The 25,512-nt window shown below is 50.0% G+C and overlaps 1 protein-coding gene across 3 annotated transcripts in view; it reads left to right on the top strand.

Moving 5' to 3' along the window:
- Positions 1-25,512, top strand: part of TNIP1 (TNFAIP3 interacting protein 1) — a 141,908-nt gene that overhangs the window by 51,810 nt on the left and 64,586 nt on the right. For all 3 annotated transcript variants that reach the window (XM_063928680.1, XM_063928681.1, XM_063928679.1), the window contains exons 2-4: positions 3,672-3,810; positions 16,057-16,194; positions 24,059-24,159. In XM_063928680.1, the coding sequence (XP_063784750.1) occupies positions 3,711-3,810; positions 16,057-16,194; positions 24,059-24,159 (339 nt within the window). In that variant the 5' untranslated portion in view covers positions 3,672-3,710. The remainder of the gene's footprint in view (positions 1-3,671; positions 3,811-16,056; positions 16,195-24,058; positions 24,160-25,512) is intronic.

The following is a 25,512-nucleotide window of genomic DNA, read 5'->3' as shown; positions in this document are numbered from 1 at the left end:
GCTGGTGCTGGCTGGAGTGACACAGGAGGGTGCTGGCTGGAGTGACACAGGAGGGTGCTGGCTGGAGTGACACAGGCGGGTGCTGGCTGGAGGGACACAGGCTGGTGCTGGCTGGAGTGACACATGGGGAGCTGGCTGGAGTGACACAGGCGGGTGCTGGCTGGAGGGACACAGGCTGGTGCTGGCTGGAGTGACACAGGAGGGTGCTGGCTGGAGTGACACAGGCGGGTGCTGGCTGGAAGGACACAGGCTGGTGCTGGCTGGAGTGACACAGGCTGGTGCTGGCTGGAGGGACACAGGCGGGTGCTGGCTGGAGTGACACAGGCGGGTGCTGGCTGGAGTGACACAGGCGGGTGCTGGCTGGAGTGACACAGGCTGGTGCTGGCTGGAGTGACACAGGCGGGTGCTGGCTGGAGTGACACAGGAGGGTGCTGGCTGGAGTGACACAGGCTGGTGCTGGCTGGAGTGACACAGCAGGTGCTGGCTGGAGTGACACAGGCTGGTGCTGGCTGGAGGGACACAGGCAGGTGCTGGCTGGAGTGACACAGGAGGGTGCTGGCTGGAGTGACACAGGCTGGTGCTGGCTGGAGTGACACAGGCGGGTGCTGGCTGGAGTGACACAGGCGGGTGCTGGCTGGAGTGACACAGGAGGGTGCTGGCTGGAGTGACACAGGCAGGTGCTGGCTGGAGTGACACAGGCAGGTGCTGGCTGGAGTGACACAGGCTGGTGCTGGCTGGAGTGACACAGGCGGGTGCTGGCTGGAGTGACACAGGCTGGTGCTGGTTGGAGGGACACAGGCTGGTGCTGGCTGGAGTGACACAGGCGGGTGCTGGCTGGAGTGACACAGGCGGGTGCTGGCTGGAGTGACACAGGCGGGTGCTGGCTGGAGTGACACAGGCGGGTGCTGGCTGGAGGGACACAGGCTGGTGCTGGCTGGAGTGACACATGGGGGAGCTGGCTGGAGTGACACAGGCGGGTGCTGGCTGGAGGGACACAGGCTGGTGCTGGCTGGAGTGACACAGGAGGGTGCTGGCTGGAGTGACACAGGAGGGTGCTGGCTGGAGTGACACAGGCGGGTGCTGGCTGGAGGGACACAGGCTGGTGCTGGCTGGAGTGACACAGGAGGGTGCTGGCTGGAGTGACACAGGCAGGTGCTGGCTGGAGTGACACAGGCAGGTGGTGGCTGGAGTGACACAGGCTGGTGCTGGCTGGGGTGACACAGGCTGGTGCTGGCTGGAGGGACACAGGCTGGTGCTGGCTGGAGTGACACATGGGGGAACTGAAGTGTATTATGTGAATCTGGCTTTTCAATATATTTTATGCGGATCTGGCTTTTTCAATTATTTGATGTAGAAGTGGCATTTTCATTGTATTTTATGTTGGATCTGGCCTTTTCAATGTTTTTTATAGCAGGGGCGTGGCCTAGCAGGCACAAGGTCACACCCCATTTTTGCAAGTGTGCCTTCGGCTCGAAGTCGGCTCTTTGATGTACCTAACAAGATTTCTTGGCTCTTTGTCTCTGACTGGTTGGCCACCCCTGTTCTAGAAGATAGAGGGCAGATGTATTAAACCTCGGAGAAGTGATAAAACAGTGATAAGTGGAAGGTGATAACGCACCAGCCAATCAGCTCCTGTCATTGTTCCAATCTGTAAAGATTGGCTGGTGCGTTATCACTCCTCCAGGCTTAATACATCTGCCCCAATATCTGGAATCTGATTGGTTGTTATTGTAAACATCTTCACTTCTATAAATCCGCACATTAGTAAAAACACCCATTAGATCCTGACACATGTTGCTGCACCACCCCTAAACATCCGCATTTGAGAGCAGCCAGCTTCATTGTCGACACGAATTTGCACCTTAACCTAGGATGCAAAAGATCCCTCTGAAATTGGTGGATCCTTGTGGCGTCAATGGGAATAGTTCCACAAATACACAAGGATGTGAATATTCACTGGCACCTCCTATGTGTGTGACACCAGTTATTATTCTCCTGCACACATGTGCGGCTCTTCAATGCAACAGAATAAGGAAGCTTCCCTGCCAATGTTTTCCTGTCATCGATGTGTTGGCGGCATCTGCAATGATACTTATGATCGAAGCTGGGCCATGCGATTGGCTAGCCCTACATTATTATCAAAGCATTTACCAGCATGTTTATAGTGGCGGCTCCTAAGGGGAGGGGATGTTGCATAATCCCGCCCCTCACACACTCTTATTGGTGGATGACTATCATTGTGCCACTGCAGCTGTACACTGCATGACTGTGCCTGAGAAACAGGCAGAGGATTCGGCCCTGTCGCTCCTATGTGTATAAAAGACAATCCAAGCAGCCGGTGGAAGAATGAGTCTGCCTCTTGGCCACCAGTCACTTGTATATAGTCTGCGACCGGAAGAGGCCTGCACCATATAAGTGACAGCAATCGCCCCGATCGCCCTCATCCGCTGAATCTGCCGATGTATGCTACTGAAAGTTTTTTCCAATTTTGATAGGTTCATCATCTAGCATCCCAGATGTATTGGGGCCCCACAGGTGATGATATAGGGCCAATTGCCTACCAAAACTTATAATACTAGGATGACTTAATAACGCACTTGGGGGGTGATTCAGTTCTGGTCGCTGGGCTGCTAATTTTGCTGTCCTGCGTTCAGTTAGTCGCCGCCTCCAGGGGGAGTGTAGATTCGCCTGCAAGTGTACGCTGAGCTGCTAAAATTCACTTTGTGCAGTCTCTGCGCAGCCCAGGACTTACTCCTCCAGTGCGATAGCATCATGCTGATCGGGGCCGGAGCTGACGTCACACACCCTCCCTGAAAACGCTTGGGAACGCCTGCTTTTTTCCCCGAACACTCCCAGCAAACGCTCGGTTACCACACACAAACGGTTGTCTCCTGTCAATCACCTTGCGAATGCCCATGCGATTAGAATTTTCGCACCATCCCGTCGCTGACCGGTGTCGGAGATAAACCTCCTATCAATCTCCTTCAATTGTCTGTTCGTTACCCTTTGTTTACCAATGGATTGGGAATCCCAGGAAGCAGACAACACACGCAGTTATGTCCACCAAATGAGACTGCCTCCACTTTATTCAGCATGACATTAAATAGAGAAAAAAAGGTACTTGAATGAACACTTGATACACGTCACAATTTAAGAACAATAAGGAATCTCTTCTCATAACTCCTCTCAGGCTGACACCCTCCTACATGTCCTTCACAAGAAGTCTAAACCCACAGAAACTGTCTAATAACATGTTTTCAAGACTTAGCTACGACCTTGCTTCGCACAGAACGTACTAACTGTGAAATGTCAGCATTATTATGATTTATCCAGCAAAGCATACTTCTACTTCACTACATCATGGCTGCTACTTAACAAAATGGCTGACACTGCTTAAGCTAAATACATCTATCTTCCTCACCGGCGATGCCCTTTATTGTTGTCCAACGCGCGTGCGCATTGCGGTGCATATGCATGCGCTGTTAGTAACTGATCGCCCGCTGTGCGAAAACCCACAGCAGCGATCAGATCTGAATGACCCCCTTAGTGTAGCAGTTTCCTCAGTAATTTGGTAGTAATTTTATACTGAAAATGGTCATTAAGAATGTAGAAGGCAGCAAGATGGTTTCAGAATCGGTGAATTACTTTTTATGTTCTCTTCTCTTTTCCAGAGATGTTGGATCACTGATGGTTTCATGTGTAGCTGATGAATGGAAGGCAGAAGTCCCTATAGAATATATGATCCAGGTGGCACCATCCCCAATCGCCTTTCTGCATTGAGGGAAAGCATGGAAGGAATCCTAAACCTGGGTAAATTCAGCATGCCTGGTCTGCGTATTATACAAGCAGGTGTGAATATCATTTGTTGTAGAAACTGGTTCATAAGGGCTGGTGACCAGTTGGGGCGAGCAAACGCAGTCCGAGCGCAGTCAGGACTTGTTTGTGTGACCTGAGGAAGACCCACTTAGAGACACAAGTAATAGAGTACACCTGTCAGTAGCTGCTACTACTGAGGGACAATTATGGCCACCAGCACTATCTAGTCACTTCTGATTGGTTATTCTTAATTGAATATATAATATGATTCTTTTGTGTGACCATATTTTGACAATTAGTTGCTAATTCCATTTGGACGTCAGATGGAATTTTGTACCCACATGGACTTCCGGATTCATGACATGGTAGTCCTACTGTGTATGCATCAATGTTTGCCTGTACATGTGCAAGCTGGGGGGAGGAGGAGGGGGGGAAGCGGGGGTCAGAGAATTCTGCGGAAAGGAGCCCATAAGCTTCTATAGGCAATGCTTTCTGGAGCTTGATACACAGGGGCAATGTGGAAAGTTTTGACCACATTTTACCCATAGTACATCCAGGGGTGCAAGTATGCGGGTACGCTCGGGTACGGAGTACCCTTAAGAATTTGGCAGCGGGTACGCAGTACCACCTGCCACACACTTTGCAATTACCACAATTATAATGTGCCACAAAGCAATAAGACCATGGTGCTTCCGTGCTTGGCAGCATGACGGCTCCTCCCACTTTGTCAGGGTTACTGGGAGTGCGCCAGTGGCTATATTTTCCTGTTATAATGGAGGCATTACTATATATTGTTATTAAATTGGGGGCATTAATATATATTTCTATTATACTGGAAGTATCACTATATATTTCTATTATACTGGAGACATTACTATATATTTTTAGCCTTGCCTCAAGATTCCCCCCCAAAAAGGGTCCGCAAGTAGCCACTCCCACTACCAGCATCTTACCACGCCCCCTCACAACACAGGACCACACCCATTTTCGATACTCCGTACCACTAAGAAAACATTTCTACTTGCACCACTGAGTACATCCCACCCTACTGGTTGTCCCTGATGTTGCCTGGATTTTTTCCTCTATATCTTCTTTGGTGTCTGCCTCTCTGTCCCACCTGCTCCTCATTTTTCTTCTCCCTCTGATTCTCTTTTACTAATTTTTGCCTTCAGCCTTTGATGGCCTTGTGCCTTTATTTCCCGTGCTTTCACCAATCAGTCACCAGAGTGTCCTTGGCCAGGTGGCTGCACGTCTGTCCTAATATGTAAAACAGGTGACAGTGGACATTTCCGTGTCTTCTGTGTTAGGGAGTCATATGTGTGCTGTATATGCGGCGGCAGGCAGAGTGCCAGGCACCGTGCAGGTAAAGTCCAACTGTGTACATACTACGTGATGACCTAATTTTTTTTTTTATCAACGGTCCGTTTTATTATATAGAAACCCTATAGTTAGTTGAGCCTCGGTTCCCAGCAGCTAAATGTCAGAGAATCCTGAGAGTTTGGCTGTGATGACAACAGTGGTTGAAATCGATGTAATTGGAAATAGTTGCCGACTTGCCGTACATTATTGCTGTTGGACAAAGAGGGCTGGATAATCCTTTGGATGAATGATCCTTGACTGTTGTGTTGCCCGTGGTTTTTGTGCGTCAGGAGCTATTTATGCAGAACATGTGAAACACTTGGAATGAACAGATGAAATAAACCGATAGCCACAAGGGGGATTTCAGTCACGGCCTGACACATGTGAGAATCCAGGCGTGATTTTCCTGAAGTGCTTTCATTTTAACTTTGGTCAATGAAAGACCTCTATGATCTGATCTTAACTAAGGGCCTGATGTATATGATGTTGCATCTGCACTAGCACCCTCTGCCGATTCGCAGGTGTAAACGCATCAGCGGATCGGAGAAGTCAGCTGTGTGCGTCTTTTCACTTAAGGCACCTCCTATGGCTTTGGCATAATTTCACACAGCTGCAAAGTGCAAAAACGCAATGTATGTGCCATTAACATCCCCTGCTGACCCAGCCCCTCAGTCAGGCTCGGGGAACAAAACATCTAAATTTTGGGTCCATGGCCAGAAAACTTCCTAGACCTTAATCCCATTGAGAATTTGTGATCATGCCTCAAAAGGCGGATGGACAAACAAAACTCCACAAATTCTGACAAACTCCAAGCATTGATTAGCTAAGAACAGGTGGCCATCAGTCAGTTTGGGGCCCAGAAGTTGATTGACAGCATGACAGGGCGAATTGCAGAGGTCTTGAAAAAGAAGGGTCAGAACTGCAAATATTGACTCTTTGCATAATTGTCAGTAAAAGCCTTTGGCCCTCATTCCGAGTTGTTCGCTCGCTAGCTGCTTTTAGCAGCATTGCACACGCTAGGCCGCCGCCCTCTGGGAGTGTATCTTAGTTTAGCAGAATAGCGAACGAAAGATTAGCAGAATTGCTACTAAATAATTCCCTGCAGTTTCTGAGTAGCTCCAGACTTACTCCTAGACTGCGATCACCTCAGTCCGTTTAGTTCCTGGTTTGACGTCACAAACACGCCCTGCGTTCGGCCAGCCACTCCCCCGTTTCTCCAGCCACTCCTGCGTTTTTACCTGGCATGCCTGCGTTTTTTAGCACACTCCCTGAAAACGGACAGTTTCCGCCCAGAAACACCCACTTCCTGTCAATCACACTACGATCACTCGAGCGATGAATAAACGTCGCTCGAGCTTGTGTAAATCTACAAAGTTTTGTGTGAAAGTACTTAGCGCATGCGCGCTGCGTACCTATGCGCATGCACATTTTTGCAGTTTTTTCACTTAAGGAGAGCGAAATGACTGCATAGGAATGGAGAGAGTTAAACATCCTGTGAGGGGTGGACCTAGCTGTGAGGAAAGTACAGCCCATGGAAAAAGGGGAGGGTTAATATATATAGGGAATGCTAGGCCAGCTCGGTCTCTCTTGCTGCTGAAATTGCCTTGGTGAGTGCTGCATAGCAGAGTCTCCCCATTGTTGGCCTTGGTTTCGCTTTAGATCTATTTATTAAAAGCCACTTCCCTTCAATATTTCACATTTGTCTGTGATGGCTGCATCTCGCCCTCGCCGTGCCGCCGGGACCCCAGCCCGTTACCGCTCATCAGGCGGTGGGTCTGGGCCCGAGGACGGGATGGCTGGCACTGTGGACGGCTTCCTGTCCTCTGGGGCCTACGCGGGCGCTGGTGTGGACGGGGCGCGGCGGACCCGGTCATCCTTGCCGCTTGGTTCCGGGCCGGTCTTGCCGGCCGGGCGCGGGCGGCGGGGAGGGCTGGGGTTGCTGGCAGGATGCCCGGAGGTGGACGGGCATCGGCCCTCACCTCCGGGTGCAGCGTTGGAGGCTTCGGTGCCGCGTTCGGGCGCCCGCACCCGCGCCACGGTGGGCGGCCGACGGAGGATGCAGTGTCGTCCCCAGTCTCTTCCCACTCGTCGCGGCCGCAAGGCGGTGCCAGGCGAGGGGGGTTGAGCGGGCGGGAGGCGGCGGCAAGTCGGACAAGGCCCGTCGCGGGGTCTCGTCCGTCAGTTCCCCACGAAGGCGCGGACGGAGGGTTAGTGGCGGGAAGAGGTGGGCCGCGCGCACGGGGTGCGCGCATGCCCGTGCTCTCCACAAGTGGCGCCGTTCGCGCACGGGTGCGTGCAGCGGCGCCGCTGGTCTCCTTGTCTCCCCGGCTCACTCCCTTGCAGCCGGAGTCCGGCGGGGAGCGGGGGCGGGGGGGACACAGCAGAAATGAGCAGGGCAGCGGGGAGTCACGCCGCGGCGCCCTCCCAACGGGCAGAGGGAGCTCCGGCCTGCGGGGGGTGCGCGCGGGGGGTCTGACAGCGGAGGCAGCATTGGCACCATGAGGCAGACACTGGGGGGGAGCAGTGACTGGGCCGCTGGTAGTTAGGGGCGCTGCCGGTTCCCCACCGGGCCAGTCTGGGATTCGGGCATCGGGCCTCCTGTTGGCGCCTGTCGGGCGTCGGGCAGGGAGGCGCGCGCCGGCATCTGCGGGGGACGGCAATGAGTTTTGGGGTGGTCAGGACCCCTCCGGAGAGCTGGCGTCGGCCTTGTCAATGGTGGTGGCGGCATTGGGTCCGCTGGCCGCTGCCGCATCCCCGGGGGTGGCAAGGCGTTCCAGCACGCATGCAGTAGCAAGCGGGTCCGGTACGCGGGCGGTGTCGGCGGCGCAGCGAGTTGCTTGCGCTTGCCGCGAGCTGGGGGCGGCCGCGGCGCAGCTGGGTCATCGTTCCGTGCGGGACGAGCAGGGGCGCGAAGCGGGGACGCCTTCGCCCCGGGGTGCTAGGCATGCGCCGCGATTGGTTTCTGGGTCCTTTGCTCCGTCTTCTTCTTCAGGTGATCGCGGAGAAGTTGAGATGGTGGGGAGCGAGGATGAGGATGTTGCATTTGCCACACCGGAGGATTCCCTGTCCGAGCAGTCGACGGCATCAGGTGAGGTAGAGTAGTCGGGGTCGGGCTCCAGCACGCGCTCTAGTTCTCGCAGCTCTTCCTCTTTTTCTTCTCTGTCGTCGTCGGCGTCCGAAGTCAGTAGCACGACTAGGGCGAAAAAGCGCGCAACGAAATACGCCAAGAGGGTGGCGGGTCAGCAGGAGAGGCGGAAGAGACGTAAGCGGCTTAGCGAGGATGCTCGCAGGGACAAGAAGCGCCGCGATTTGCCTGGGGTAGTCCACTGCGATTACACTGCCGTGATGCGGGGACTGAGGGATAGCTGCCGTAGGAAAATCTGCAGGGGCGATTACGTTGATATGTTCGTCTTGACGAAGGACGCAAAGAAGGACTATAAGTCGGCGTCAGCAAAGAAGGGCATCGGGGCCGAGGCTTTCCGTACCTTCGACAACTGGCTGGCCGGTTTTTGTGTCTTCGCGGCTTGTTACCTAGAGGATAGGCCTGACGAACATATGAACGTCATTAGATACCTGCATTTAATACACGATATGCAGCGCACATCGTCGGGCATCGAATGGCGGATGTATGACGAGAAATTCCGGGGAAAACAGGACTGCTTGCAGGTGATTGACTTTGGTTGCAAGGACGTGGAAGTCTGGCTCCAAGTCACCTGGGCTTCTCAACCTGCTAGGGAGCCCCGGAATCCGGGGGCGGACGGGCACCGCACAGGGTCGTCCGCCCAAGGGACCGGCGCGGACGGCGGATCGGGCAAGACAGGTAGGTTGGCCGTCCGCGGGGGGGGGGGGGGGGCAGGCCGCCGCAAAAGGGAAGTGCTTCGCATTTAACAATGCGTCCTGTTCCTTCGGCAAGCAGTGTCGGTTTCGACATTTGTGCTTGCAATGTGGCGGCTCCCACCCAGCCTCTACCTGTTTTAAAGGCAGTCGCCAGGGCGCCCGGGGTAAGCAAAGTTACCCAAGACCTGGCGCGAGCGGGAGCGCTCCGCAGGGCACCAACGCCAATTAATTTGGATACAATGGCCAAGTGGTTGGATTGGTATCCAAATAAGGCGGACGCGCAGTTTTTGTTTTACGGTTTTCAGTTTGGTTTTCGCTTGCCTGTTGCGAGCAAGGTTTCGGTCCGGGCCCAACGGAATCTCCAGTCTGCTCGTGCCTTGCCGTCGGTTCTGCGGGAGAAAGTGGATAAGGAGATAAGGCTGGGTAGGATGGAGGGACCGTTTATCTCACCCCCGGTGGATGACTTGGTCATCTCCCCAGTGGGGGTAGTTCCCAAGAAGACTCCAGGTGCTTTTAGGCTCATTCAGCATCTTTCTTACCCGTCGGGGTCGTCGGTCAACGACGCGATACCGCCGGCTCATTGCTCGGTGGTGTATCAGTCGTTTGACGAGGCGCTAGAGTTGGTCCGTAGTTACGGCCCTGGGACCCTGATGGCTAAGATAGATGTGGAATCCGCGTTTCGGTTGCTGCCGTTGCATCCGGACTCATTCCGTTTTATGCGTTTTCGGATTGGAGCGGAGTATTTCATCGACAAATGTTTGCCGATGGGATGTTCCGTTTCCTGCTCGTTTTTCGAACGGTTTAGCACATTCCTACATTGGTGCGTGGAGTCTTCATCAGGGGGTCACGGGGTCGCCCATTACCTCGATGACCTCCTGTGTGTGGGTCCGGCGAATTCACCACGCTGCGGCGACTTGCTGTTCAGCATCCGAGCTCTGTTTTTTCACTTCGGCGTTCCTGTGGCCGAGGATAAAACGGAGGGGCCGGTCTCCTGTTTGTCATTTTTGGGGATAGAAATCGACACGGTGGCGGGATCGTGTCGACTGCCTCCGGACAAGTTGCGAAGCTCCGCGAGGCTATCTGGCGGTTCGTAAGGTCGCGCAAAGTCACACTGCGGCAGGCGCAGTCCTTGCTGGGCCTTTTGAACTTTGCTTGTCGGGTAATCCCGATGGGCAGGGTTTTCTGCCGGAAGCTGGAGAGGGCGACTGCGGGGTGTGCCAGACCGCATCATTTCGTACGCTTGTCCTCCGAGATTAAGAGGGATTTGGCCGTATGGGCCTCGTTCCTGGAGGACTTCAACGGGGTGTGTATATGGCAGGGCCCAACAGTCGACAGCGCTGGGCTGCAGCTGTTTACCGACGCGGCGGGTTCCTCTGGGTTCGGTTGGTATCTGGAGGGATCTTGGTGCGCGGCCTCGTGGCCGGCGGAATGGCATCGCGAGGGTTTAACTAAGGACCTTTTGCTGCTGGAGCTTTTCCCCATTATGGTGGCGCTGGAGGTTTGGGGCGATCGTCTGGCGCATCGCAGCATCTTGTTTAGATGTGACAATCTGGGCGTGGTGCATGCGATAAATAACCAGAGGGCGAAATCGCTGGTGGTCCTGAGGGTGCTGGGGCAGTTGCTGTTGACATGCTTGCATAGGAATGTGTGGTTCCGCGCGCAGCATGTGCCTGGTCTGGAGAACGGAATTGCCGACGCGTTGTCACGAGGACAGTGGGAGAGGTTTTGTTTGTTGGCACCCGAGGCCGATGAGCAAGGGTTTCAATGTCCCGGTTATGTCTGGCAGGCGATCGGGCCGGACTGGAGGGTCTAGCGATGCGGTCAGTCGCTCCGAACACGCTCAAGGCTTACGGACAAGCTTGGAGCGAGTGGGAGGAGTTTGTCCGAGGACGAAGTCAACAAGGTAAGAGCGGGCATCGGATAATGCTTTCTTTTATTTGGCAGCTGTTTGTTACGGGTAGGTCCAGAGCGGTGGTATCCCGGTACTTAGCTGGTATTTCGTTCTTTAACAAAATCAAATGTGTCCCTGACGTGACAAAGAGCGGGATTCTGCTTAAGGCGATGAAGGGGTGGGCGCGCGTGGCGCCGACGCCGCCTGATAGGAGGCGGCCCATTGATGCGGCCTTGCTTCCGGCTGTCATCATGGCGGTTGGCGATATCGCGTCGTCTATTTTTGAGTCGCTGCTGTTCCGTTTGGCTTCTCAATGGCTTATCACTGGGCCTTTCGGATTTCGGAGCTGGTGGCGACATCTAAGCGAGCAGATTCGCGCATGCTTCTCGAGGATGTGGTGGTGGGTGAGAGGTCCTTGCTGTGCAGATTGCGTCGCTCTAAGACGGACCAAGTAGGTAGAGGTCGATGGGTCACCTTGGTTTCGGCGCTGGAGGAGAGCATTTGCCCAGTGAGGTTGGCAGTACAATATGCGGCAGTACGGCCCGATGGTCGGGGGTCGTGGTTGCTGCATTATGACGGTCTGCCAGTGACGAAATATCAGTTTCGTTGGATGCTGGGTCGCTGTCTGGCGAGCTTGGGCCTTCCACCCGCTGCTTTCGGTACGCATTCCTTCCGTATCAGGGCTGCGACGTCGGCTGCGTCGGCAGGGTTTTCCGTGGCTGAAATCCAGGCGGTGGGGCGATGGAAGTCGTCGAGTTACAGACTATATATTCGCCCCGTTGCATGATATGTTTGTTTGAATATGGTTTTGTTTATTTGTAAGTTGTATAAGTCCTGTTGTAAAGTTCGGTACGTCCTGGTGTGGTGTATTTGTTTGTCTTCCCTGTTTATCCTACTCAGGGATTAGCCACTCGCCGCTGCTGGCAGCGGGGGTCTGGAGTTCTTTTGCGATTTTTTGCCTGACTTGACGGACTGAATTCTAATCTACAATTCGGCTGATCAGTTCTAATCAAAGTCCCTCAGCAGGTTTTTACGCTTTCACCTCCAGCTGAGTTCTTACATGTTTTTCCCATTTTATACCCCCCTTCCCCCCGCCCCCCCCCCTCCCCCCGTTTATTTTCTTAATTTATTTTAATTTTTCCCATTGTGTGTTTATGTTCTGCTTCAGATTGGCTGGAAGCTTGTGCAGATCGGCTAGGCCGTTACTTCTGCGAGACACGAAAATCCATTTTTCTTTTGGCAGATCCTTCAGGTTAATGCATTTAATAAACTCTGCTTTAGATTCTTATTAATCGAATTTTTACCCCTTTCCTTCTCTTCAGGTTGGGTAGACGATGATTTGGCAGTCTGGGTGGTTGGCCACTCTTATGTGTACTGGGCAGCCAGGTTTTTGGCCTCGGAGGGGGAGCAGATGTTTCCTAGGGCTCATGGCGTTCGTTGGCTTGGTTGGCGGGGGATGATGTGGAAAGATCTGAAGAGTAGATTAGTCAGTCAGGCCAGCGAGCATGGAGTCCCTAGGGTACTGGTTGTCCATTTAGGTGGCAACGACCTGGGGAAGAGGACATCTTTGGAGCTGCGGTGGGCCATGATGAAGGATCTGGCCTGTGTGGCCGCAGCATGGACCAATTGTGTTTTGGTGTTCTCAATGATGGTGCCAAGGTTGAGTTGGCGAGGTGTGGCGGACGGTCGCCTGATTGATGAGGACAGGCAGAAGGTGAATGGGGCGGTGGCGAAGTGGGTGTTGTCCCACGGAGGCAAAGTGGTTCGCCACCCTAGGATTCGGTTTCGAGAAAGTCACCTTTTTCGGCCTGATGGTGTGCATCTGTCCAATGAGGGGATGATGCTGTTCCTGGAGGATCTGTTTCTAGTGTTGCAGGAGTTAGGGTGAGGTTATGGTGGCGGTGCGAAGACTCTGGGGAGGAGTCTTTCGCTGTTGGCGGAAAAGAACGGCAGGTTGTAGTTTGTCTTGTTAGCTGTAGTGATTTACAGTTTGGTGTGGTTTAGGTGCACTCACCTCCATTGACTTTTAAGGCCGCTTGACCACCCGTCCGGGGGCAGCGGCATCACCCATCAGGGTGGGTAGTCACCGTGGGGGTATGAGTTGGGCACCTATTACCGATTTTATAGTTTGTATTTAAATTAGGATAGTTTTGAATTTTAATGTTTTGAAGTTAGCGTCAGTTGAATAGAGCCGTTCTTTTTTCTGCCACCATATACCGGCTGAATCGGCATGTTAAATAAATTTTTCAATTTACAGGTTTACTAATGGTTAAGGTACAATAAATAGCTAACAATTTTCTGCCAAATTCAAGTCTCCGTGTCATTATTTCTTGGTAGTAAACGTAATGAATGCTTTACTTTTGAATAAAGGGTCCACAAATTATCAGTAGGAGGTTTAGATGAGCGAAATGACTGTATAGGAATGGAGAGAGTTAAACATCCTGTGAGGGGTGGACCTAGCTGTGAGGAAAGTACAGCCCATGGAAAAAGGGGAGGGTTAATATATATATAGGGAATGCTAGGCCAGCTCGGTCTCTCTTGCTGCTGAAATTGCCTTCCCGCCCTCCCACCCTGTTTGGTAGAGGTTCTGGCACGGAGTGCCTTGGCTTTGAATTGTTAGTCTGGTTTTATCGTTGGCTATTTGTTGGCGGAAAAGAACGGCAGGTTTTAGTTTGTCTTGTTAGCTGTAGTGATTTACAGTTTGGTGTGGTTTAGGTGCACTCACCTCCATTGACTTTTAAGGCCGCTTGATCACCCGTCCGGGGGCAGCGGCATCACCTATCAGGGTGGGTAGTCACCGTGGGGGTATGAGTTGGGCACCTATTACCGATTTTATAGTTTGTATTTAAATTAGGATAGTTTTGAATTTTAACGTTTTGAGGTTAGCGTCAGTTGAATAGAGCCGTTCTTTTTTCTGCCACCATATGCCGGCTGAATCGGCATGTTAAATAAATTTTTCAATTTACAGGTTTACTAATGGTTTGGGTACAATAAATAGCTAACAATTTTCTGCCAAATTAAAGTCTCCGTGTCATTATTTCTTGGTAGTAAAGGTAATGAATGCTTTACTTTTGAATAAAGGGTCCACAAATTATCAGTAGGAGGTTTATCACTCCACTGCGAAAATCGGCAACGAGCGAACAACTCGGAATGACCACCTTTGACACTTATGAAATGCTTGTACTTTTACTTCAGTATACCATAGAAACATCTGACAAAAAGGTCTAAAAACACTGAAGCAGCAAACTGTGAAAACCAATACTTGTCATTCTCAAAACTTCTGTCCACGGCTGTGTAGCAGGTAGCACATAAGTGCCGCCATTTTCCCGGAGGTCCAGGTAGGGGGCAGTGCTGCATTTTTCATCATTGTGCCACAGTGGATCTGGTACATTCTCCCTGTAGAATATGAGGTCACAAGTTGTGAGCTCCATTCAGAGGCTGACTGCAAAGACCTAATATTTAATTGAGTTTGATTCTTGTGTGTTGTGTGGTACTTTCCCCCGGCATTAAATGTCCCAGAAGCTGCTGAAGGATTTTTACATGCAGAATAGTCACATACTATAAGTATGTGTCAAGAATGGGCCACTCATCTGAACATATATAGGTTAAGCAGGTGCCATGGTCAAAAACAGACCTATGGTGAAAGGGTCTAACAAAGGCTGAGACAGCTAGCGCAGGGTAACAAATTGGTCTGATTTCAGCAGTCCACCTATTGTTGAATACCACGGAAGATAAAATGCACAGTGCAGCCACTATTGAAGAATTAGAATGATAATTAAATAATCCCAGACAGAGCTCTACAGAACTTACACTGACCATGGGGGTGATTCAGAGTTGATCGCAGCAGCAAATTTGTTAGTAGTTGGGCAAAACCATGTGCACTGCAGGTGGGGCAGATATAAGATGTGCAGAGAGAGTTAGATTTGGGTGGGTTATTTTGTTTCTGTGCAGGGTAAATATTGGCTGCTTTATTTTTACACTGCAATTTAGATTTCAGTTTCAACACATCCCACCCAAATCTAAAGGGCCCCATACACATACCTCCCAACTGTCCCGATTTTCGCGGGACAGTCCCGTTTTTTGGGGACTGTCCCGCTGTCCCACCCGCGGGCCGCAGTGTCCCGCGGTGGGGGGGGGGGCAGTTGGGAGGCTCCGTCTCTCGCTGCCCTGCTTAGCAGTGGAGTGGAGTCAGAGGGAGAGGGAGCATGCCAGCGGCTCACAGAGCGCTGGGCATGCTCCCTCAGTGACGAAAATGGGGGCGTGGCTCGCGATCGCGGGTCCTCACGCGAAGCCACAACCCCTTTTCCATAGGCCACGCCCCCTTTTCGGGAGCCCTCGCGGTTTCGCCGCGCGCGTGTCCCTCTTGCCGACGGGACAAAGTTGGGAGGTATGCATACACTAGAGCGATAATGCCCGATTTCGGACATTCGGCCCGATATATCGGATTAAATCAGGCATTTTGGAGGTGTTTCCGATCCGGTCCGATGCGCGTTCCCGTGAGCATCGGATCGGATCCTCCAGATTGAATGTGCTGCACATTCAATCAGGTCCGACCTGGGGGCATGGCTGGGATCGCCCAGGATACATAATATGCAAAAGGACAGCATCCGATGTATCCTGGGCGATCCTGCCCCCCGGGAGGCTGCCGGGGTGATCGCCTGTGATCGCCTTGCGTCAATGATGGTAAATATCATAATTGCAACCTTGCTGCTAATGACGTGACATTTTGGAGTTGGGATGGGATTTGTGGAGCAGATTGGGTCATCACGACCCCCATACTTGCCCCTTGGACCTCCCTTCTAGGATCTCCCTGTAAGAAGCCGTAAAACGACTCCAAATATGGTTAAATAAGGACTGGAAAATATCTGTGTACAGCAATTGCTCAACTGTTATTTGTGTTGCGCTTAAAAATGAAACAAAACAAAAAATAGGGAAAAAAGCATCTGTGAGCCAGATTCCAGTCACTTTTCCAGGAGGATCTCTGTTGGAGGTGGGGGCTGACTTATCTGTTACACATGCAGCAAATTAGTTTCTTTTCTCTGAGTGCACTTTCTCTTTCCATTCTTCTCATACTCTAGTAATTATAACCAGCCTTTCCCCTCCCTCTCAGTCAGCACCGCACACTGTCTCACCCTCTCCTGTCTGTGTCTCAGGTGAGCTGTTGGAGGAATCCCAGAATGTGGCCCTCAACCTCCGACAGAAAGCAGAAGCTCTGGTGAAGGACAACCAGGACTTACAGTCCACGTCTCGCCCTGATCAGCAGGCACCATGCCCTAACCCGGTGGACACAGGTGAGTCTGAATTGTACAACACCAGTTATGGAAGCGTGCAGCGAGCAATCGATGTCTGTTCTCTACAGAAATAAGAAATATGTAACATCTGCACCAACAAATTGTTTTTGATTAAAATTTAACCTGGGCAATAGAATATCACTTTAGGGGTATATTCAATTAGTGCCGAAAGCTGCTGTCTGTCGAAAAGACGGCAGTTTTCGAGGTTTTAAGGTCGAATCGTGATTTGACCTATTCAATCCCAAGCATTTTTATTAGACAAGTCGGGGAATTCGACTTGTCGAATAGTACGTGAATCGGTGGTATAGCTGCCGATTCGCATACTTTTGAGGGAAACGGGGTCAAATTCGACAGAATTTGGCCCCGTTTCCGACCATCTCAGTCCGACATAAAAAATTGTTGGACTGAGATGCGGGACCCAGAGGAGGAGACAGAGGACAGCCGCGGGTATACAGGGGAGAGAAGCGCTACAGCACAGCGTTGCAGCAGGATGTCTCACAGCCGCGCCGCTCACTGCAGTGTCCACCCGGCTCCAGCAAGAGAGGTCACGCTTGCTGGAGCCGGGTGGACACTGCCGTGATGTCGGGCGGTTGTGAGACGTCCTTCTGCAGCGCTGCTGTAGTGCTGCTCTCCTCCGTCTGCCCGCAGCTGTCCCCACTGGTCTCCCCGCGGCTCCCCCCCTTCCCCCTCTCCTGCTCTGGGTCCCTCATATCAATTCGACTTTAAAAGTCGAATTGAGATGAGATTGAATAGGGTTTGTCGGATCCATTCCGACAAATGCATGTCGGAATGGATCCGACCCTAATTGACTATACAATCATACTTAAAACTGTACTTTAAGATCTTGCATTTACAGCCATTTAATAACAGTGTAATATTTTATTTATATTACACATATTTCAAATGTAACACATTGGCAGCCATAAATGTAATACCCTGGCCAACAATGATACTGAGAAATTGGCTGAAAACACACAGTTGAATCGAAGATCAGGGGGTCTATTTACTAAGCCTTGGAGAGAGATAAATCGGATGGAGATGAAAGGGGTATATTCATGAAGCAGTGAAAAGTGTGGAGAAGTGAGGCAGTGGAGAAGTTGCCCATGGCAACCAATGAGCATTGACGTAACATTTATAATTTGCATACTATACAGTTGTACGGAGCAGCTGATTGGTTGCCATGGGCAACTTCTCCACAGGCTCTCTTCTCCACTCTTTTCACTGCTTCATGAATAGACCCTAAAGTACCAACCAGCCAGCTCCTGTCATTTTTCAAAAATGGCCTGTAACATGGCAGTTAGGAGCTGATTGGCTGGTACTTTATTTCTGTCCACTTTATCTCTCTCCAAAGCTTAGTGCATAGACCCCCAGGTTCCAACGATCTTGTATGAGCCACTTTGGGGGAGATATATCAAATCTTCTAAAAAGGATTAGTGGAGCTGTTGGCCATAGCAACTAATCGGATTCTAGCTGTCATTTTATAGAATGTACTAGATAGATGATAGCTGGAATATGATTGGTTGCTGAGGGCAACATCTCTATAAAAGATCTAGAAAAATCTTCCCGTATGTTTGACTCTGTCCAGACACCAAAATGAAATTAAAAACAAGTTAATTGTGTGTGACATATCTTCTATACAGTACAGGGGCTGTAGACTGTAAACTTGGAAGCTGCTGGATCTTATCTCTCAGGCTTATTTTACTACTGTGGGGTAAATGTATGAAGCAGTGATAAGAGTGGAGAAGTGAGCCGGTGGAGAAGTTGCCCATGGCAACCAATCAGCTGCTCTGTATAAGTTTATAGTATTCAAATAATAAATGTTACTTCAGTGCTGATTGGTTACCATGGGCAACTTCTCCACTGGCTCACTTCTCCACTCTTATCACTGAGAAGGGGCGGTGCTATAAAAATCAATGTTAATAAATAAATCATAGATAGTTAATTTTTACATTTGGCTGTATGTACCGTGGTAATTTATCTTTTTAATGCATTTTAAATTAAGCAATCTTTAAAATACATATGTGGCATCTATGACTTAAATTGTTTATTATGTCTAAATATACAGATGTGTCCTCATATGTCTCTGCTGCAGTCGTGCTAAACAGCACATATTGGCACGCCAGGTCCCGTGAGACTCTGATAGCACTGAGCATCTGTTTTTGCTGAAAAGCAATGCAACTAGTATGCACCAGGAGACTGTGCTGATTAATTTGATATATGACACGTGTATATTTGTGTGCAACTGAGTCTTTGAATCTGCATATGAAGTGTTACAATGCAGCGACCGCTGCTTTTTTTCCATACCAGGCTCTGTTGTGCTCAGTATGCAGACTCAGTCACATGCAGATATACAAGTGTCACATATCAAATTAATCCGCACGGTCTCCTGGTGTGTTCTAGAAAAGACACATTTTGGGGAAAAAAGATGCCCAATGCTAGCGGACCTGTATGAGGACACATCTGTATGCTTCATTAAGTTTAAAGGAATCCTCATTCTTGCTGTCTACCGTCGCTCACTTCTCATTAAACTGTCTAGCAGTTGCTTCTGTAGCTGTAATTCTAGGAGGCAGTGCTAGGTGATTGAATGTGATGATGTCGCCAACAGCAACAGAACTTGATTTTTTCCCCCTAATTTTCATTTTTTTTTTTTCTACCATGGATTTCTGGATAATAGATCCCATATTATCATATACTATATATCCGGGATGCGGTTAACCCGACCGCCGGTCACAATAACGACGTTGGGATCCCGAACCCGCAATAGCCTGCTGGTCGGCATGCCGACCAACGGGAACTATTCCCAGTCCCTGGTGTCCACGACACTCACAGAGTGGGAATAGAACTTGTGGCGAGTGCATGAGCCCACAAGGGGCTTATCCCGGAGTTGGTATGGTGACCGGCGGTCACACAAACCCAACCCATATATCCTAACTTAATTTAAAAACATTAATTAGTATAATTATTATCTGTACAGATCATGTTTTTTTGTCTTTGTACTAAGGGGGAGATTAAATTGAAAGGGATTGCCGCATATTGCCTTGCATAGCGGCCAGGCAAACATAAAAGTGCCTAGTAAAATTAGCGTTGTTGAGCTAAATTATTATTTTCTGATTCACACTGCCTAAAACTGCTGCGGAACATCATGGAGAAACATCCTTCATGGAGAACAACAGAGAGACCTGTATAGGACAGATGCATTTTAAACCCCTAGGCCAGTGTCAGTGTAGTAGCAAGGGTTAAGTTTTTATCCGGCCAGCCACTCCCCCATTTCTCCAGACACTACCGCGTTTTTCCGACATGCCTGCGTTTTTTAGCACACTCCTGGAAAACGCTCAGTTACCACCCAGAAACGCCCCTTTCTTGTCAATCATTTACCGATCAGCAGTGCGACTGAAAATCGTCGCTCGAACACCAGCAAATCTACTAAGTTTTGTGTTAAATAACCATGCGCATGCGCTCTGCGTAACATGCGCAGTTAGCAACAAATTGCAGCATAGCGAAAATCGGCAACGAGCGAACAACTCTGAATGACCACCATAATGCTTGTACACATAATGCTCCCTATAGTAGTGGGACTTACACACGTAACGCCCCCTGCAATAGTGATGCTTACACACGTAACGCCCCCTGTACCAGTGATGCTTATAGAAGACGCAGTGTTGCTTACACACGTAATGCCCCCTGTACCAGTGACGCTTACACACGTAGCACCCTCTGTACCAGTGCCGCTTAGACACGTAACGCCGCCTGTACCAGTGACGCTTACACGCGTAACGCCCCCTGTACCACTGACGCTTACACACGTAACGCCCCCTGTACCAGTGACGCTTACACACGTAACGCCCCCTGTACCAGTGATGCTTACACACGTAACGCCCCCTGTACCAGTGACGCTTACACACGTAACGCCCCCTGTACCAGTGACGCTTACACACGTAACGCCCCCTGTACCAGTGACGCTTACACACGTAATGTCCCCTCTACCAGTGACGCTTACACACGTAATGTCCCCTCTACCAGTGACGCTTACACAAGCAATGCCCCCTGTACCAGTGACGCTTGCACATGTAACGCCCCCTGTACCAGTGACGCTTGCACACGTAACGCCCCCTGTACCAGTGACGTTTGCACACGTAACGCCCCCTGTACCAGTGACGCTTGCACACGTAACGCCCCCTGTACCAGTGACGCTCCCTGAAGCGGTGATGCTTACACACATTATGCTGCACACATATACCACACATACACATACAACACGTACATACTGTACATACATTACACACAGTCACACATACATACACACAGATACTGTAGACATACACACACACCTACTGCCAGGCCCGGCGCTACCCGCTCAGCGAAGGGATGCAGTGCAGGGAGGCGCTGGGACAGAGAGGCGCTCCCCCTGCTCTGCATCCCTTCCCTGCTGCGCCGTCCTGGCCCCCCTGCTGCTGCTGCTGCTGCTGTGTCTGTCACTGTATGACTGTGACAGTCACTGGCAGCGGCGCCTGCAGCATGAAAAGCCTCCTCCCTCCCCTCCCCTCACCTGTGTGACAGCGGCTGTGTACGGGATGGAAGGGGGCGGAGTTAAACGGGATGGAAGGGGCGGAGCTACACGGCCCAGAAGGGGCGGAGCTACACGGACCAGGCTGCTGTACCGAGGGAGACTGGCTTAGGTAAGTAGAGGGTGAGAGAGAAGTGTGTGTTTGTATATATGGTGGGTGTGTGTATGTGTGTGTATATATGTGTGAATTGTTTGTGTGTGTGTGTGAGGTATGTCTGTGTACGCGCACTTTATGGATGGTAGTACTGGGGGGGGCATTACGTATAATGACGATATTACTGAGGGGGGCATTACATGTAAGGACGCTACTACTACAGGGGGGGGCATTTTGTGAAACAACGCTACTACTGGGGGGGCCATTACGTATAAGGACGATACTACTACTAGGGGGGAATTACGTATAAGGACACTTCTACTCCAGGGGGGGCATTACGCGTAATGACGCTACTACTACTGGGGGTGGGCATTACATATAAGGATGCTACTACTACTAGGGGGGCATTATGTATAAGGAGGCTACTACTACTGGGGGTGCACTACGTATAAGGACGCTACTACTACAGGGGGGGCATTACGCATAATGACGCTACTACTACTGGGGGGGCATTACGTATAAGGACGCTACTACTACTAGGGGGGCATTATGTATAAGGACGCTACTATTACTGGGGGGGGCATTACGTATAAGGACGCTACTACTACAGGGGGGGCATTACGCATAATGACGCTACTACTACTGGGGGGGCATTACGTATAAGGATGCTACTACTACTAGGGGGGCATTATGTATAAGGAGGCTACTACTACTGGGGGTGCACTACGTATAAGGACGCTACTACTACAGGGGGGGCATTACGCATAATGACGCTACTACTACTGGGGGGGCATTACGTATAAGGACGCTACTACTACTAGGGGGGCATTATGTATAAGGACGCTACTATTACTGGGGGGGGCATTACGTATAAGGACGCTACTACTACAGGGGGGGCATTACGCATAATGACGCTACTACTACTGGGGGGGGGGCATTACGTATAAGGACGCTGCTACTACTACTAGGGGGGAATTAAGTATAAAGACGCGTCTACTACTGGGGGCGCACTACAATTAAGGATGCTACTACTACTGGGGGGGCATTATGTATAAGGAGGCTACTACTACTGGGGGGCATTATGTATAAGGAGGCTACTACTACTGGGGGGGCATTATGTATAAGGAGGCTACTACTACTGGGGGGCATTATGTATAAGGACGCGTCTACTACTGGGGGGGCATTATGTATAAGGAGGCTACTACTACTGGGGGGCATTATGTATAAGGATGCTACTACTACTGGGGTGCATTACATATGACGCTACTACTACGGGTGGGGCATTATGTATAAGAGGAACAAGATTGTGCTACATTGTGGTGTCATTTTAAATGGGGGTACTATTGTGTGGCCATGCCCCTTACTTGTGATTCCCGGCGCATGCCAAAGGAATATGGGAGGGCGCAAATTTATAGTTTGCAGGGGGGCGCCGAACATCCTAGCACCGGCCCTGCATACTGCATATATATACACTCACACACACTTTCCAGCCACTTACATAAAGAAGCCTGGTAACTCGTCCTCTAGTGTTGCAACTGCAGCCTGGTCCTGTGTAGCTCCGCCCCCTTATCACGTGTAGCTCCGCCCCTTATCCATGTGTAGCTCCGCCCCCTTTAGACTCGGCCAGCACACTGCGGTGAGTCTGTAACAGGGGAGGGGGAGAACTAGAAGATGCTTCATGATGCCGGCGCCGCTGCCTGTCAGAGTGTGACAGGCGCAGCAGCCAGCATTAGCAGGGGAACTCAGCACTGGAATGCAGAGCAAGGAGAGCGCCTCTCCCCCCTGGCGCCTACCTGCACTGCATCCCTTTGCTGAGCGGTAAGCGCGGGGCCTGCTGTTAGGTTTAGGGGGTGGGTTTTGGGAGGACCTTTAGGGTATTATTACTGCTAGGTTTACCTTATTAAATGTATTTGGCTGGACACATTTATTCTATGGTCGTGGTTTTCCTCCTCAATCCTTAAGTACTCTCAACAGGTCATGTTTTCAGGATTTCTGTCTGTGGAATCATGTGGGATAATTACTGACCAACCATGATTGAAGAAATCCAGAAAACAGGACTTGTTGGGAGTAGTTGAGGATTAGAGTTAAAAAAACACTGTTCCATGGCTGTGTTTAGACTTTAAAAAAAAATATATATATATATATATATATATATATATATATATCTTGTTTCAACCTCATTAAGGCATAACTGCTGGCAGGCTGCAATTTCTATTTAATTTTTTTTATTTAGTATATTGTTTAATCATTTGCACATCCAAATATAAAAATGTATGATTTAAGATAGGGCTTAATTTTTTTTTACACTTATTCTATATAAATACGATGCAATGGGGGGTGAGACCATTGGGTGTGCTTCAGAAGTGTGGGTTATGGAGTGTGGCACAGAAATACTGGCCTGCAGGGGGCCTAAGCATGACTGATGAGTGATAACCGAGCCACTTTCTGTTTTCATTTCAATGAAGCAAGAGCAGGTCCTTGCAAGAGGGATATGACAGTTGTGCATGGCATACCACTGGAGGGTGCTGGAACCTATGACTCAAGCAATATGGGAGGAGGGGGGGGTGTAAACTAAAAGTAAAGATGGCTAGTTAAGAAAAAAAAGTTACTTTTTTATTTTAGTGTTTACAGCAGATTACAATATTGTCATGTAACCTAACTTGACATAAATATGGGTAAAATGCAGAAGACTAATGGTGGGTACACACTGGCCGATATATCGCGGGTCCGTCGGCCAGTGTCTATGGGCGATATGTCTGTGAACTACGTCGTTCACAGACATATCGCGTCGGCCCCGCAGCACATCCGACGGCTAATATGTCTACCGATATATTGGCGCCTCGCTGTGTGTGTACGGGCGACCAGCCGGCCGCCTGTACACATGCTGCGGCGGCCGGCGGTAATTGACAGCTGAACTGGGCGGGCGCTTGTACAAGCCCGCCCAGTTCATGACGTCACTCCCCGACGGATCAGGCAGTGTGTATGCACAGCACACTGCCCGATCCGTCCATAGATATATCTGCAGATCAATTGATCGGCAGATATATCTATCATTGTGTACCCACCTTAAGACTTTTCTGTAAGTGACGTGCTTGTGTATCATTTGCATTGTATTGCTGCATTGCTGCATAAATCCATTCACTGTCACTCTTTTTTAATATTTTACTTTGCTCCAATTAAATGTGTACTTCTATAATGTATTCCAGTGCAGGAACCGGCAGAAGATTTCTTGCATGTTGAGATGACGGACATGAAGATTGCAGAGTCTGGTGGTAACTTCAAGAACAACCAAAAAACGCCACCGAGTGTAAGTACATTGCAGCGCGCAGTCCACACGCAGCGGCCGTTGTGTGCTAGGAAACGGTGCTAATGAGAATGTGGCCTTTGGATTCATTGGTAACCAACAACCTCTATGAATATCATCATTCTCATTTATTTTTTTTTCTTAAAATTATTTATTTATACTTTTGAATGCAGCGGAAATGACATTGAAACAAATTCAGGTTACACGAATGAATTAAGTACAGAAATGGCAAAATCCGCAAACAGCAAGTGGAATCAAATTGCATGTCAATGACCAATAGAAACAAAATGGTATACGGTCATTGGGTCGACCGCTATTGATGGATATGCATTATGTCGACATGGAATAAGGTTGACATGAGTTTTTCACATTTTTTTTCTTTTTTTCATACTTTATGATCCATGTGGACTACGATTGGCAATAGTTAACTGTGCTGAGCGCAGCGGTAGCGGAGTGAGATACCTTGCCCGAACTTCACTCGCCATGCGAGGGATCACGGTGCACTAATTGGGATTCCCCGTCACTTTACAAAGAAAACTACACCAAAAAAATTAAAAAAACTCATATCGACCTTTTTCCATTTCGGCCTAGTGCATGTCGACCAGTAGTTGTCGACCTAATGACCCATACCCAACAAAATATAGGAACATACAGAGCTGTCAAAAAAGGAATGAGAATAAAAATGCGTAATAAATGTGTGTAATAGAAAGAACAGTAAATGGGGGAGATGGGGTACTAGAGATGAAAGGGGCGGGCGGCCCTGCTGAAAACGTGCCCTAAAGGTAATGTGGAGTGCTACTTGTCAGTAACAAGAGCAGAATATCAAAAGGGAACAAGTAAAATACAATGATATCACCAAGATAAAATACCTTTAGATAGATAGATAGATAGATAGATAGACAGATAGTACAAGAGGTTGGAGTCCACAGATTATGGGAGAAGGGGATGGGGGGGGGGGTTGGAAGTGGCACCACAGATCCCAAACCTGCGTGAATTTGTCAGATCTATTCTTGAGGTAGGTGGTGAGTTTCTCCATACTTGGCAGGTGCCAAATTCTATCAATCACTAAGGGAAGGAAAGGGGTGTCAGGACAATTCCAGTGGGATGTGATTGAACACCTGGCAGCACTTAGAATGTGAACCACAAGTTTATCATCCGAACCTTCGAGTGCTAGTCCCAAAAGAAAAGATCTTTTTAACAATAGAGACCGTCATGACCTTATTAACCAAGTCTGCAATATTGTCCCAAAGCAGCAACGCATTCCTGTGGCTGGACCACCACACGGGAATGAAGGAACCCAGTTCCCGCATCCTCACCAACACCAGGGAAGGGGGTAGACAGACAAACTTTTTATTC

Source organism: Pseudophryne corroboree, chromosome 6 (assembly GCF_028390025.1).
Source record: "Pseudophryne corroboree isolate aPseCor3 chromosome 6, aPseCor3.hap2, whole genome shotgun sequence".
NCBI lineage: Eukaryota > Metazoa > Chordata > Amphibia > Anura > Myobatrachidae > Pseudophryne > Pseudophryne corroboree.
This window is presented reverse-complemented; position numbering and strand designations above follow the sequence as displayed.